The sequence below is a fragment of the Poecilia mexicana genome, unplaced genomic scaffold (assembly GCF_051168715.1).
Source record: "Poecilia mexicana isolate PSO_F unplaced genomic scaffold, ASM5116871v1 scaffold_13, whole genome shotgun sequence".
NCBI lineage: Eukaryota > Metazoa > Chordata > Actinopteri > Cyprinodontiformes > Poeciliidae > Poecilia > Poecilia mexicana.
The window spans coordinates 14,170,151-14,184,941 of NW_028263382.1; the positions used below are offsets into that span (position 1 = coordinate 14,170,151).

The 14,791-nt window shown below is 38.5% G+C and overlaps 1 protein-coding gene across 2 annotated transcripts in view; it reads right to left on the reverse strand.

Annotated features, from left to right (window-relative positions):
* Window positions 1–14,791, reverse strand: part of LOC106903265 (chloride channel protein 2) — a 94,882-nt gene that overhangs the window by 21,297 nt on the left and 58,794 nt on the right. For both annotated transcript variants that reach the window (XM_088011712.1, XM_088011713.1), the window contains exons 10-17: window positions 12,294–12,395; window positions 11,527–11,611; window positions 10,929–11,084; window positions 5,740–5,809; window positions 4,645–4,755; window positions 2,716–2,929; window positions 1,360–1,493; window positions 532–722 (exon numbers count right to left, since the gene is read on the reverse strand). In XM_088011712.1, the coding sequence (XP_087867838.1) occupies window positions 532–722; window positions 1,360–1,493; window positions 2,716–2,929; window positions 4,645–4,755; window positions 5,740–5,809; window positions 10,929–11,084; window positions 11,527–11,611; window positions 12,294–12,395 (1,063 nt within the window). The remainder of the gene's footprint in view (window positions 1–531; window positions 723–1,359; window positions 1,494–2,715; window positions 2,930–4,644; window positions 4,756–5,739; window positions 5,810–10,928; window positions 11,085–11,526; window positions 11,612–12,293; window positions 12,396–14,791) is intronic.

Genomic DNA, 14,791 nt, shown 5'->3' on the forward strand with positions numbered 1-14,791 from the left:
TTTAAGCTTCTTCTATAAGTACTAATGTTCTCATGGTCTGGCCTGCTAGTTTAAAAATATAAAACAAGATGATTTCAGGTCAACTTTCTCCTTGACCTTTGGTCTTAATGATGTCGTCTGCTTTCTGACCTTCTCTAACAAACATTTCAAGGTTTCACAGAAGAACTGGATTTATACAGACACAAACTTAAAGGTGTCCATTTAGTAATCAGGTGGCTTCTGTGGGAAATGGATTTTAATTATGGACATTAAAGTAAAGCTCTTCATATTTGCATCTGTAAACTATTTTTATTAATGTGTTATTTTGTGTTAAAATTTTTAGTTGCAACTTGACAAAACCAGCAATAAAGTATTTATTAGATTTACTGAATATGTACTGAAGATATTGCCCTGTAAAAATCAACTCCCAAAGTTCTTCTTAAGTGAAACAAAAAAGAAATATGAAATGGTTTCACAGAGGATCTAGTTCAAATTATTTAACTGCTTGAGAAATTCTCTTGAGAATTCCACTTGTCAATAAGGACCTCTAACCTGGAAGCGGACCTCCTGGCTGGCTCGATGGCGCCCATCCTCGCTATCGCTGTTCGACTCATCAGACATGCGTTTTTTCTCTGCTGCAGCTCGTTCCCTGATGTAGTCCATGCGTCTGCTGCGACTGAGCTGCTGGGAGAGCAGCGACTGCAGCTGGGCACGCTCTATGGAGCCCAACAGGATCATTGACTCTGGGTTAGGAGACAGAGATGCATGGGGTGAGAACAAGAGCGATACAAAAACCAAGGAGGATAAAAAAAAGGGATAAGGTGATTTATTAGCAGAGTGCAACAGAAGGAAAAGAGAAGGCAAAGGAGGAAAAACAGAGATGGTAGAAAGAGATTTAGGGAAATACTGCGAGCAGAGGGCTGCAACTTCCAAACAAACAAATGTACTGCAGAGAAGTCTGCATAGTTGCATAACAAGTGCCCAGAAGGCAGCAAATGTCCAATAATTAGTGTGCATGTGTTGCCGGCTTTAAATAACTGCCTTTGTGACGGTGCGTGCAGATTGGGTGTTTGGCTAAATGCCGCAGCTAATTGTTCCTGTACCACTGTATAATTGAAACAGTGTTGAAATACCCAATTTGCACTTTAATGAGGTGACTAAGGCCATCAGCAAGCTGTGCCCAGGCAGGTTTTTTTCTATCAATCAGTCACTTTGATGAGGACAGCATTGGGATTGCAGAAAGTTTGAATTTAATACCAGCTGGAGGGCGCACTGGGAGAACAAAATTGTGTCTATCAGTGGTTACACAAGACACCAGAAACAGATTATTTATATATAACTCTGTGTTTTGCATGGATGTGTAGATTTTTTTTAACTCACCAGCAGATTCCACTAAAGCCAGAGTCTTGAGATGTCCCAACATCAGGACGTTGTGTAGGTCTCGGTAGCAGCAGTTGAGTGTGATGTACGGTACATCCCGCACCATAATGTCTTCCACACGGATGTTGTATTTCCTGAGACAAACATGGAAGGAAAGAAGAGTAAATGAAATGTACAAGGTGAAAAAAATAAGTGTGTATTGTTTCATTGAGATGAGGCCTGAGAAAGAAGGCAGCTGAAACGGTATTCTATTCATTGGCTAAAAATATAACCACACTCATGTTTAAAAGTTCGAACTACACAAGCATCATAATATTTCTAAGTTATTGCCCTTACATATATGATGACTGCACAGCCTTTCAGCTGACAGGCAAACACAATGGATGAGGCAGTTCAGGATGGGGCATGCAGTACTGCCTTCATACACAGAAGTATATATGAATAATGACTTAAAGAGAATAAATTAATAAAAAAACATAAAAGTAAATGCTAATGTGTGTATCTGGTTGCTTGAATTTCACACCACCATAAGTAAACAGACTTACAGAGCTTTGTTTACTTTTAAATTTTTTATAACCCACACATGTAACTTTATAAAAAAAATAATAGAAGTATTTTCAGAGGATGGCCCAATAAGAATTGATATCTGAGAGCCACCTACTGATCTCAAGACAACAAAAACAAAAGCCAACAAATAAATAAATTGAGAAAAATTTCTTTCTTTACCTGATCCTGGACACAATGCCAGTCCCACTGGTACATGTATTCAAATGCTGGATTTTACAATAGATATGACAGAATATTCAATTGTGGTGGTGGTATAGTGAAGGGAAGAGAAGCTTTTCCAGCAAAAATGATTAAGAGTGACATTCATTGTGCCCTTATTGCGAACTAGACACATTTGGGTTATTGTTCCAATGTAACAGTTTGCAGATATCCAAGCAAAGCTGTTAAATGCCAAGTGCAAATGTTTGAATGGGTGCATCTCTGAGGACACCCAGCAAATCCTGCAAAGGAAAAGAACCTCAATACAGAAAATCTATCAGCAAAACCTGCAAAAGCTGCAGTTGAAGCAGATGAAGCCAGAAGTTTACATACACTCAATAAAAATACATGTTTTTTGTCCTTCATTGTTTGAAAGGTCTGAAGATGGTTTGCCCTCAAGTCAAACCGTCTTCAAGCAACTGTTTTTATAGAGGTATTAATAAAATGAGGAATAAGTCTGAAGACTGAAAACTACTCCACTTGTCTGTGGACAGCAGGATTACAGTCTGACAAGACTCTTACACTGCTCATAGACAGGTGCTATTGCATATTTGCTTTAGACTCTTCATCAATATATTATGATGTACGTACTCATGGTGACCCCAGCCCAGCTCTGGGAGGTAGGGCAGCTTCTTGATCCTGATTATGGAGTCGTAGAGTGATGGCTGCAAAGATTGAGCGACGGCATTGGCCAGTATAACAGCTATCATCACCGGCAGGATGTGGGAGATCTGACCAGTCAGCTCAAACACAATGACCGCAGTTGAAACGGTGTGGGTGACCGCTCCTGACAAGGCTGCAGCACCTGTGGATGGGGGAGAACAGCAGAACAGGCAACTCTCAGTGTCATGGTAAGCTCTGGAACACCAGGGGTCGTGTTAACTGAATATTTTCTGAATGGTTTTATGAAATTTTGCTGGAAACATCGGAAGGCTATGTGTGATCTTGACAAACTGCAATTCAGACCTCTGACCCCTTGGTGCAAAAACGTAGATGTTCTCAGTTTTATGCACAGAGTACATCGTGGAGGAAACTAAATGTATCAATCAATCAAAAAGCTGAATCACCTCTGACCTGAACAACATACTCAATGTATCTCACTATCTGGGAGCTGAGCATGTTGAAGAGGCTTTAGAGCGCATCCTGGTTACAGGCTGGTGTAGCTGGACTACTTTGTGCACAGGAAGGGCATAATTTAAATGCAATGTTTTAATTTAATTGTTTATATGCAGTAATTGGGGCAACAGTTGCTTTTTAACATGTGGGTTTTAAACAAGTATTTATCTACTGAAAGTGTGATGGCAGGGTGCATTATCTGTTCTGAATATTAATTAAGCTGAATGAAAAACAAATGTCATTGAATTTGTTGTCATCATTTTAAAAATTGATTTTATAACTGATTTCATTCGACCCCGTCAGTCAAAATGACAGACAACAAAAAAGCCTGGCACAATCTCTGAGCAGCTCAGCTAAATAAATTCACATTCTTCTCCTACACACCCATAAAGCAGAAATCAACCCACGCATCTAATTTAATACTGGAGGAAATCTCTGCATCAACCTCTTTTTTTTTCCTTTCTCAAAAGTGATGTAGAAAGAGTTGTATAAAATCTGGGACTAATCAGATAGAGCAGCATGGTGTGAATGAGTCTTCATACAGAAAGAAAATGGATGAGTCCAATTTAAACAGTGGATAAAAAGAGGAACAGAGGAGAATGAGAGAATTAAAGAGAGAGCAATACGAGGAGAGAATGAACAAACAGATGCTAGATGGGAGAGTTTGCACCAGCAGGTTTCATTGTTCTTTCCCATAACTTAATTAAGCCTTGTCCGCCTCCCTCCCCTCAGATAAATGCTGCTGCTGCTCTCTCCACCCGTCCTAATGCTCAGTCCTTAGAGCGAGCTCTGCTGTGAGATGAAAGAGGCTCATCAGAATGTCGGGCCTGCAAAGGGCTGAGTCATCAGCTACAGCACGGCACAACAGCATCAGCAAGCCCAGAAAAAAAAAGGAAAACAGCAGGCGCCGAGGATGCAGCAGAGGCATAATCAGCACTGCTGTCAACAAGTAGGACTGCAGCAACACTGGATCTCACACGCGCAACTTTAAGAAATATTGTGGATGTGTAATAATTGTTAAAAGAAAAAGTAAAATCAATCATTTCTACCACTCATCTACAGTATATAAAAAAACCTATTGAATCTTTACTAATAAAGTTCACCAACAAGTGATGATTGTGTTATAATTAACCTCTTTCAAAAAAGTACTTTTGCATTCGGTTGATTTTGTTGGGTCACTTTTGTTTCCATTATGTTCAACTCTGATAACGTTTTCAGGTTTTTTATTTGTGGTGAATTAGAAAGTTTTGATCTTGAGATGGGAGCTCAAACCTAATAAGAATAAAACTACATGAATGCTACAAATACACAAAATCAGACATACATGCTTATTCAAAAGCATAACCAGAAAGAAAAGAAGAAAAAAAAGTTATCCGGTAATAAATTAATGAGTGCTCAACATACCCACAACAGCGTAGCCTCCTGGCACTATGGGATAGATGGATCCATCAGAGTGAATGCCATCTGGGAACCAGGCTGCCATGCTTTCTCCAACCAGACGACCAAACGCTGCTCCTACAATAGCCAAACCACAGGTACACAGGGATGAAGAAACAAACAGTCAGACCTCGGGTTTCTCCCAAATGTAGAGAAGTAATAAACCTAAATTTCTGTACAATGGAATGACTACACCTGGTTCCAAACTATGAATACTACATTTAATACATTCCATTCTGCAGTGCTACATTCACAGTTGGTATGATGTTGTTTTCCTGGAATGTTGCATTTAGTCAAAAATGCTCTTTATTCTTGTGTCCAAATATTTCAAATTTTGACTCATCTGTCCAAAGAACTTTAATCCAAAATTCTTTGCATCTCATTTTTTCCAACATATTTTTTCCCTTGTACACCTCTATTAAAGTTAAACTTGAGAATGTATGGTCCTGTGATGTCATCTCAGGCTTTTTGGAAACTTATTTTAGCCTTTTATGGTCTACTTTCAGGGTTATCTTGCTTGGAGAGCAAATATATTCCTCACCACATTTGCATTTTTATTACATTGTACAAAAAATCTTTACCATGCTCATATTTCTCAGAATTTTTATAGCTGATCTGAAATATTCACATATGCTGATATGTTAGAAAAACACAGACCATCATTGTGTGTCTTAATGTCTTCACATTTTACAGACATTTACCAAAATGTCTGCAAAATGTGCAGACATTTTTAAGTACGATTAGGACCCAATCAGGGTTCTGCCATAATAGTTCTGAACAATTTTGATGGGTTTTTCCTTGCTTTTAGGAAAAGGCTGTTGTCTCAGTCACTACTTTCTTTTGGTTGCACCAGAAGCAAAAAGTTGATACAATAAACTGATGCTGTAACAAGACTTTTTAAAACATCCTGTGTAATTTGTCATCTCTCTCCTGTTTTATCTGTTGAACCAAGTCTTTGATGAGGCTGATTAAACTTCCTAAATGACAGCCTAACTTCACCTATTCCAGAAAGACAGACCTGAGCTCACTGTTCTAAAACACACATTGTTAATTGCTCATTACCAATGACAAACACAGGCATGAAAGCTCCACAGGGCACAGGGATAGTGGTGGCCAAGGCAGACATCCAAAACTAAAGAGAAAGAAAAAAAAAGTGAGATTAAGACATAAAATGAAAGAACAGGGTGGCATTTCAAATAGACACAAAGTCCTATGCAGTGTGTCCAAACATAATAGCTAAGCTGAATCTCGAATCAGCAGAGAAGGGGCGGCCATGTGAGGTTTATTGCTGAGGTTAGATTGAACTGTCACATTCATTCTTCATTTGACAAAGACCCTGAAATAAAGCTTGTGTAATGACTGGCCTTCGCCGATTGGCTGACACCACAGCAGGCAAGGGGAAAGGACAGCTAATTAGGCAAGAAAAGGAAAATGTCAGCGCCGACAATGTGTTTTAAAGCTCGTCTTAAAACCCATCTATTTTACTTGGCTTTCAACTCCAGCAGGATCTAGTTTTAAATTGTATGTTTGTTTGTTTTTAAACTGTAAGAGATTTTATTTTTTATTTATTTTTATGTTGCGTTTTGATGTACAGCACTTTGTATCAGCTGTGGTTGTTTTAAAGTGCTTTATAAATAAAGTTGGTATGGAATGGTATTGCTCTATGTGCACATGTATCGGTGGACCTGTGTTAAAAAGTATCAACAGTTTCCAGCTAAACAGATGTTACAGATGCCTCGTTAATATTCATACAAAGCTCCACTCAATGATCACAGTATTGATCAGTTTTAATATATGCTCAGTCATTACATCCTTGACACTGAAATAAGCAAATGCAACTAAGAAGATTGGAATACATAATCAATTATTAGCCAAAGCTAATATTAGTTTGAGGTTCAACAATGATTGCTTTAAATGTACAAATGGAGCAAAAGGTGGATAAGTGGTAGAGAAAGTAAACCATATATAAAGGCTACAGTCAGATTAATATTTTTATGGTAATGTGTCAATCTCCACTTTATCTTGCCACCTACGGCCTGAGTCACCCACTTTCAACAATCCCTTATCGTCCCATTTAATTTGACAGATTTGAACATCCTCCTCTCTGAGAAAACCACTTTGAAAAATGTCAAACACAGACTATATTAACCACTATGGAGAAATGAGGAGGAAAAAAATCATTGGAATAAAAGCAGAAAGCACAATGTACACTGATGAAGGCAAAAACTGACAAAATTTGACGAGTCTGGGTTGCAGATTTACTTTTTGTGATCCAACAGAACTACACACTACTACTTTTGAGCATAATGGGAATTTTATTTTCATGCTTTAAATTATTTTCTGAACATCTGGGACATGAGTCTGAACAAAGACAAAAGTGGTCCGATCACTGTAGAGAAACTTTAGTGTCAATCTGCACAAAACCTTGTGCACATAAGTATTAATATTAAACGCAACGTTGGGATCGGCCTCCATTAAGCTGAAATCTGTAAAGAGCACCTCGTCTGCAGGGTGTAGATGACAGGGTAATATCCTCCAGTTGCTTGTTAGCACAGAAAAATCCACTCAAACACAGGTGAACGTGACAAGATGCTGCCGGCTGTGTCGTTTCCATCCCCATAGGACAGCAGTCCTTACCATGGCAACCACTCTGACGTCTGTAAAGTTACAATGGCCTACAAATCCCCCATGGCTCAGGGTTACATCCGAGATAAACTAATGAAAAGATCCCTGTAGGCTGTTAATGTCCCTCCATGTATTTTTAATAAGTCACTGATGGAAAAAGTACCTCGACTAGAGTAATGTCATGTTACAGATTGAATGCTGTTGGTGGTTAAAGCTCCTGCACTGAAGGTTTAAGTCTAGAAACCTTCATGTTTATGAATCATGTTTAGCTTAAAGCTAACATACTGACAGAGCAGCACCATGCGTCAGATGTGTACTTTTTTTAAGCAAATGGGTTAGAAGAAATCTAGCAAACAATACAGTAAAATATACACTGCAGGACAAATAAAGTATAGGCAGTATTTCATAGTATTTAACAGATGATAATATGTCTTATTGCATTAATGATGAGATGAGTTAAGATAAGTAAGGTAGTTTTTAATATCAGACAGTAAATGAACATTATGTATCATAAATTTGACAGTAAGTTTAAGGGAGCTGTTCTTTGCCTGAAAAGGCATTTGACCAATTGGAGTGGCCTTACATTCTGACTTTACTTGAGGAATTTGGCTTTGGTAGTAAATTTGTGTCATGGATTAAAACAATGTATGCTCAACCATCTGCCTCTGTCCTCACAAACCAGGACAAGTCAGAGCCCTTTCTACTGCATCGGGGAACCCGTCAGGGTTGCCCCCTTAGTCCTCTGCTTTTTGTGGTCGCTATGGAGCCCCTTGCCATTAGTATTAGAAAACACTCCCTAATCAAACCAATTCAATTGGGAAACATTGACCATCACATTTCATTGTATGTTGATGATGTTGTTGTTTTTGTATCACATCCTGAGCAGTCAGTGCCAGTTCTCCTAGACCTTATTCAGTCATTTGGCGAGATTTCAGGTTATATTATTAACTGGCAGAAGAGTGAATTTATGTCATTAGGTGCTAGACTTACTTCTGAATTCTTAGATAACCTTTTATTTAAGATAACTGACAAACTGAAATATCTTGGAGTTATTCTGCCTAAAGACCCCAAACAAATTTTCAAATTGAACTTTTTAGAAAAAGTGGATAATATTCGGAAAGACGTTGATAAATGGAGAACACTCCCACTCTCAATGATGGGCCACATTAATGCTATTAAAATGGTGTCCTTGCCTAAACTTTTATATCTTTTCAGGGTCTGCCTATTTTTTTAACAAGAGCCTTTTTTAAGTCATTGGACTCAATAATTTTGCCTTTTGTCTGGGGCTTTAAAGCCCATAGAATATCAAAAACTCATTTAGATAAACCCAGAGAGATGGGTGGGGTTTAGGATTACCCTGCTTCCAGCACTATTATTGGGCAGTGAATGCAAGGGCCTTGGTATACTGGCAGGAAGGTGATGCTCAAGAACCTCCTGCAAACTCTCCCCCTTGGGTGGCTATTGAAAGAAGTAGCGTTATAACCAGTTCTCTTCTGGCATTTCTTTTCTCAGCACCAATATCTCCTACAAATGGTGGAATAAATAATTTGTTTTAAATTATTTGAAAATATGGTAACAAATTAAAGTATACTGTAACCTACCAGTTCATGCCCCAATTTACCGTAGCCATGCTTTTCCCCCATCATTATCGGATATATCATTTAAAAATTGGAGACTAAAAGGCCTAATTACGATGAAAAAATTGTATATTAACAAAAAGTTTGCTTCATTTGCAATGTTGAAGAGCTGTTTCTCTCTTCTGGATGCGGATTTCTTCAGATATCTGCAAATTAGAAATTATGTTCGAATTAACATCCCAAATTTTGTATCTCTTCCGGAAGAAAATTAGATATGCAAAATTCTGTTGGGCTCTCCAGAATCAAAAAAGATAATTTCGAGCTTTGTTGACATCTTTGCAGAGCAAATTAATTTCACCACAAACTCCTTGAGGGCTGCGTGGGAGGAGGAGCTGGGTTTGCAGATTGGGAGTGAGGTCTGGGAGGAGTGTCTTGGTAGGATCCGGTCATGTTCTATCAATGTAAGACACCAGTTAATTCAGTTCAAGGTGTTTCATAGACTCCATTATTCTAAAATGAAATTGCACCGAATATTCCCCTCAATATCTTCAAAATGTCATAAATGTAAGTCCGCTGATGGCTCCCTGGCGCATGTGTTCTGGTCATGCCCCAAACTCTTCCAATATTGGTGTGACATTTTTAACTTGTTTCCTGAAGTGTATAGGTGCACATTGGTTACAGATGCCCAGATTGCATTGTTTGGATACCCTCCTTCACTTAGGAACTGCAGCATTTCTAGGCAAACAACTGTGATGTATGGAATGGTAACGGCTAAGAAAGTAATATTAAGATTGTGGAAAACTGACAAGGTTCCTCAGTTTAAAATGTGGTTAATGATTTCACTGAGATTCTTCATTTGGAGAAACTGCAGTATGATGTTGCGGGCTCCACTAATAAGTTCTGTAGTATCTGGCAGCCGTTTTTGAACCATCTTTCTCAGTCTAAGACTGACCCCGATGCTCGCTCAGCCTCTTAGTATGCCACCCGTGCCTTTATAGACAGGTAGTACCATCCTAAAGTGTGAATAGTAACCAGTGCACTGTAACCAGTTATTTAGATAATTGCCTTGACTTGTTCTTATTTTATTTTACTTTTAGTTATTGCATGTTTTTATTTGCATTGTTGTATTGGTAAGAGTATATTTTTCTTATACAGTAATTTGTTAAATAAGTATATGCTTCATACTCTTGTGTATGATTTATGTATGCTGTATTTTGAAAAACTCAATAAATATATATATTAAAAAAAATAGTAAGGTAGTGACATACATGGTAGTCATAAGATGCAGCAGTTATAAGTGTCACAAATGTGGCTTGTACATGTAGCACATGTAGTGCAGTATTACTGTTGAGAGTTTAGTACTCTCAACAATAATAACCATATAACCACAGAGTTTAGTGACAGTTTGTGGATAATGCTCATGTTTGAGTCTTTTTTGTGTGTGCTGGCCAGCTCCTCTACCAGAAACTAGTGATGGGTCCGGCAACACTGATGTGTCGGCGCATGTGTCAAGCCCATATACCAAACCCCGTGTCTGTGCGCGTTTTGCTTTCAGCAAGTCACATGACCGATACAGGAATTGTTTTGAAATGACACTGATGTGCCAAACTGTGTTTATAAGGAAGCGAATCTGTCAACAGAATGCATTTGCCAAAAGAATTCTTGATCGTTTATGGTACAGCATCAACTATGGAGCAGCCTCAAGGCAAACAAAAGGTGTCCGCAGTGTGGGACCATTTTGATCTTACATTGGAAAATAAAATATTTGTTTTCATTTTGTTGTTGTTTCATCCGGTTCTTTTCAGTTTCTACTTGATCTATCTGAATTCAAATCCAGCTGAAATTGACTCTTAGTTTACTTTCATATTGTGTTCTGCATGTCACATGTAGAGAATCTTTTGCTAATATTTCCTCAGAAATTACAGCTTCCAAGCTTCAACATGAGAGTTTCAGCCGCAGTGAAGACGGCTTTAGGGTTGTCGCCTCCAGCACAGTCCACTACATTAGTGTGATGCCATCACTGTAAAGCTTCCTCTACTTTATTCCTACCCTCATGATGATGAAGAGGACGAGCGTAACGAAGACGTTGACTTGTGGGTGTTTCCAGGCTTGGGCGTTTCCAATGTAGTCAAATTCCTCAGCAATTCCCTGTTTTGCCCACGTCCGATTGTCCAACAAAGTCACCAGAGACTCCCTCTGAGTCAACTACAGATCACAGAAAATAATAATTACAAGTCAGAAGCAGGTAGCAGTACTTTTTGCGTCATTTGTAATATAATTACAAATTATTTAGCTTTTTGTATCATTAAAAAAAATGTGTATTCAGTTTGTAAATCAAAAGCCAAAATACTGATGAGTAAAATGTTAAATTGAAATTGCGATGTGGCAAATTATAAATGAAGTCTGTCATATATATCATTTAACCTTGAGCTCTGTTTCATTTGATCTTCATTCACTGTTAGGATTGACTGTTGAATGCTCTGGAAACTGTTACACATCACTCTACTCATGATGCTACCACTTCAACTCACTGGTCCCTATTCTCCAAATTCCAGTAAAGTGAAAAAGTAAAGCAATGCATAGCAATGCAGTTTATGCAAAAGAGTATTATTTTTGTCATAACTTTTGAAATATGTTGGAACCATACCTTTCCAGCCATAAATTGTCCAAATCCAGGTGGAAATGTCAGTGTTGAAATCAATAAAGTGACCAGTGCTGGATACAGTAGTCGCCTGAAAGAGTAAAAGGTGAAAGGAAAAAAAAAGAAATTATAAAAACAATTTTTTTTGCCATATTTGCACTTCATCACTTATTGAAGAGTAAACATGCTGTAAATTCAGTAAGCAGCCATGTTGAAAAAAGCAACCCTTGAGGTCATCATCATCATCATAGCGGTTAGATATCACTAATATATTTATAGAGGAAAACACTATATATAAAAACCATGTATTATTGTATCATAATAAAGTACAATAAAAGAGGTTTTCAGGGGTGTGATCTCAAAATGCCACTTTAAAACTATTGTACAAAATGTTTCCCAGTTGCCATTAGCCTGTGACTTCATCTAATGGTAAGTGTTACTTATTGTCATTGCATGAGTCCTGCATACTGTTTCTGTGATGTGTTAATAGTACAAAAGCAAATTAGTTTCCTAATGGGTTGAAGGAGTTGACTTCTCATCAGGCTTGGCTTAAAAGATGCTTAATCAAAGAAAACGTTTGGAACTCTGGGTTGATTTTACTATTTATTCTTTTTTGAACTTCTCAAAATACAGCAGACTGCTATATACATTCACAGAGCCCACAAACACATTCTAGTGTGCGACTCATATGAAACAATGCAAAAAAAAACGAATCTGGGAGCAGGGTACATGTTTCTCCTGAGACATCTGTCACATTCTTCACATGTACTCACTTCTTCATGAGGAATTTGTTGATGGTCTTCTGTTTTCTGATGAACTGGACAATCAGTCGGTTCAGGTAGACGAACAAAGCACCACCGAATCCACTGGCAATACTGCAGACGGAGAAACAGGGCAGTTAGTCCCGTTTTCCCTAGTGATGAAGCACTCTGCATGATCAAAGTGAAACTAAATGGAATAAATTAGTTCAAGAGTAAACAAAGCAACGCATCAAGTCTTCTGCACCACCTCCATATGTTGCTCTCAGTGCATTTGGCCACAATAAAAACAATAGGAATGTAATGAGGCTCTAATGCACTGGAGGCGGGTGTCAGGAATAAGTGCAAATGTGATTCAGTGAAGCCATAAAACGAGTACGGGTCAGGGAGGGAGATGATGTGGAGGAGCAGCATTAATGTAAATACAGAAAAGAACGAGAGAAGAATAATAGAACAAAGACGAAATGGATGAAGAAAATTGCTGGAATTAAAAACAAGAGACTAAAGCTAAGAGTGAAACAGACGGAGCGCGCTGTCAGCTGAGGAAGTGTGGGGGAGCTGGAGAAAAGCCGAAGGAAAGGTTTATATAAGTACACATTTAAAAGCGCTGTGGGAGACCTCTTTATGGAAGCCAGAAGAAGAGAAAGAAACAGGAAATAAGTGAGAGAGAGAGTGTGTGTGTGTGTGTGTGTGTGTGTGTAATGCTTGCTGCATTATTAATTCTTTCAAATATGTTTGAATAAATAATGACCAGTATGACGAGGTAGTCTTTAACCCCCTGATGAGCCATAAAGAAAACAGCAGGTATGCTTCTGGTCTCCTTTTTTCCTCAAAAAAATAAACAATGATTTTTGTTGGTCTAATTCCAGTTTTGGGCTAAATTTGTGTTAGGCCTCATAAGGTGCTGATCGAGGAGATGCTAAGTAATGGTGGAGTTGGGTAAAGCTTTCCTTAACCCGTTTATTAATTATTTTTATAGAAACAAAATTCCACAGAGATTCCTTCAAAGAAGGCTCAGGAGGAGAACATGAAACACATATCTTACTGGATCAGAGGAAGAGAAAAAGCTGAGGAAGAGCTCATAAGATGCTACATTCACCTCAACCTTTTAAGAACCTCTGAGACTTGCATTTCACTCAATAGGGTCATTGTACACATCAACTACTCAGGACTACATTCAGTTCATTCTCTCTTGGAAACCTCAAAGCTTCTAAAAAACAAAGTCTGTTGGGAACATGCTCTCCTCTATTAAGTTCAAATAAGAGCTACATTAAAGCTCATCACTGGGTGCATCCATCTCCATGCGAATGTTGTTCTGTGCGGTAATGAGGTCGAGTTTCACCAAGCGAGCTACTTCTGACGCCTGAAGGTGTAACAAACAGCAAGTGGAATAGGAAGCAACTCTTCAAAGACTTGCCCTTGGCAGCATGCAGCGCAGCACAAACCGGTCCTGGCCTAGTTGACTGAAACAATGACCGACTTTCCCTGCTACATGGATCCTAGTGAGGGGAGATGGACGGATAAGCACTCTGTCCCACTCACATGTCAGCACAGAGAGCAACAAAGTGAAACTGAGACTAAGCATTCTCAGTCTGTAGTTGTCCAGGCTGGAATGATTATTTAGAGAAAAAAGCATCAGAGGAAGAGTCAAAGCTGAACAATAAGTTATTTCCTTCAGCAGCACATTAACAGCTAATTCAAAAATGGCAAACTCTGAAAAACTGATGGAAGGAAGAGGAAAAAAGGAGAGCATATCCCTCCCATCTCCGTACCAACTTTTCTTTTTTTTCCAGGGTTTTCTGTATCATTCACAGCCAGGAAAAGCCCTGAAGCTGTGACAGAATAAAATAGGACATCCCTCAGAGAACAGGCAGCTGCTGAACAGGGCTGAATTATCCATGTCAGGAGACTTTTACAGGCCACCCTGAGGAAACACCCTCCAAATGTTACAGCAAGTCAAGATTCTGCCATAATAAATGGGATCACCTGTCACGACTTAAGGAAACCTGCATTTTTGTTGATTTGCTACCTTCTGCACCTTTATGGTTTAAAAATTGACCTTTTGCTGTAAATGACTAGGTACAATTTGTGTTGAACAACATTTTTTTTATCTAGATTGTCAAACTCCATTCTTCAAGGGACGGTATTATACAACTTTTACACACTTTTCTGCTTCATCACACTTGAATCAAACAATTATATGATTCCCAGGAAATGGTAATGCCTCCATTTCCTTAACGTCTGCTTAGCAATTATGAGCGACCAAAAAAAATCTTTTGGTTATTTTTAACTACTATCCAAGTGCAGAAAAAGAGCAGCTACAGGCACTGGGATTTTTGTTTTTTGTTCTTCCAGAATGTGTGATGCTGTCGGTCTGCTTTGCCCTTAAGTCTATCAGTAATCACTGATTGCAAATTGTAGACAACCTAGAGCAGGAGACTGTAACCTTTACAATCAGAAAAGCCATTTAGCCCACAGACCAGCTAAAAAAAACACATTTAGAGTTGAAAAGG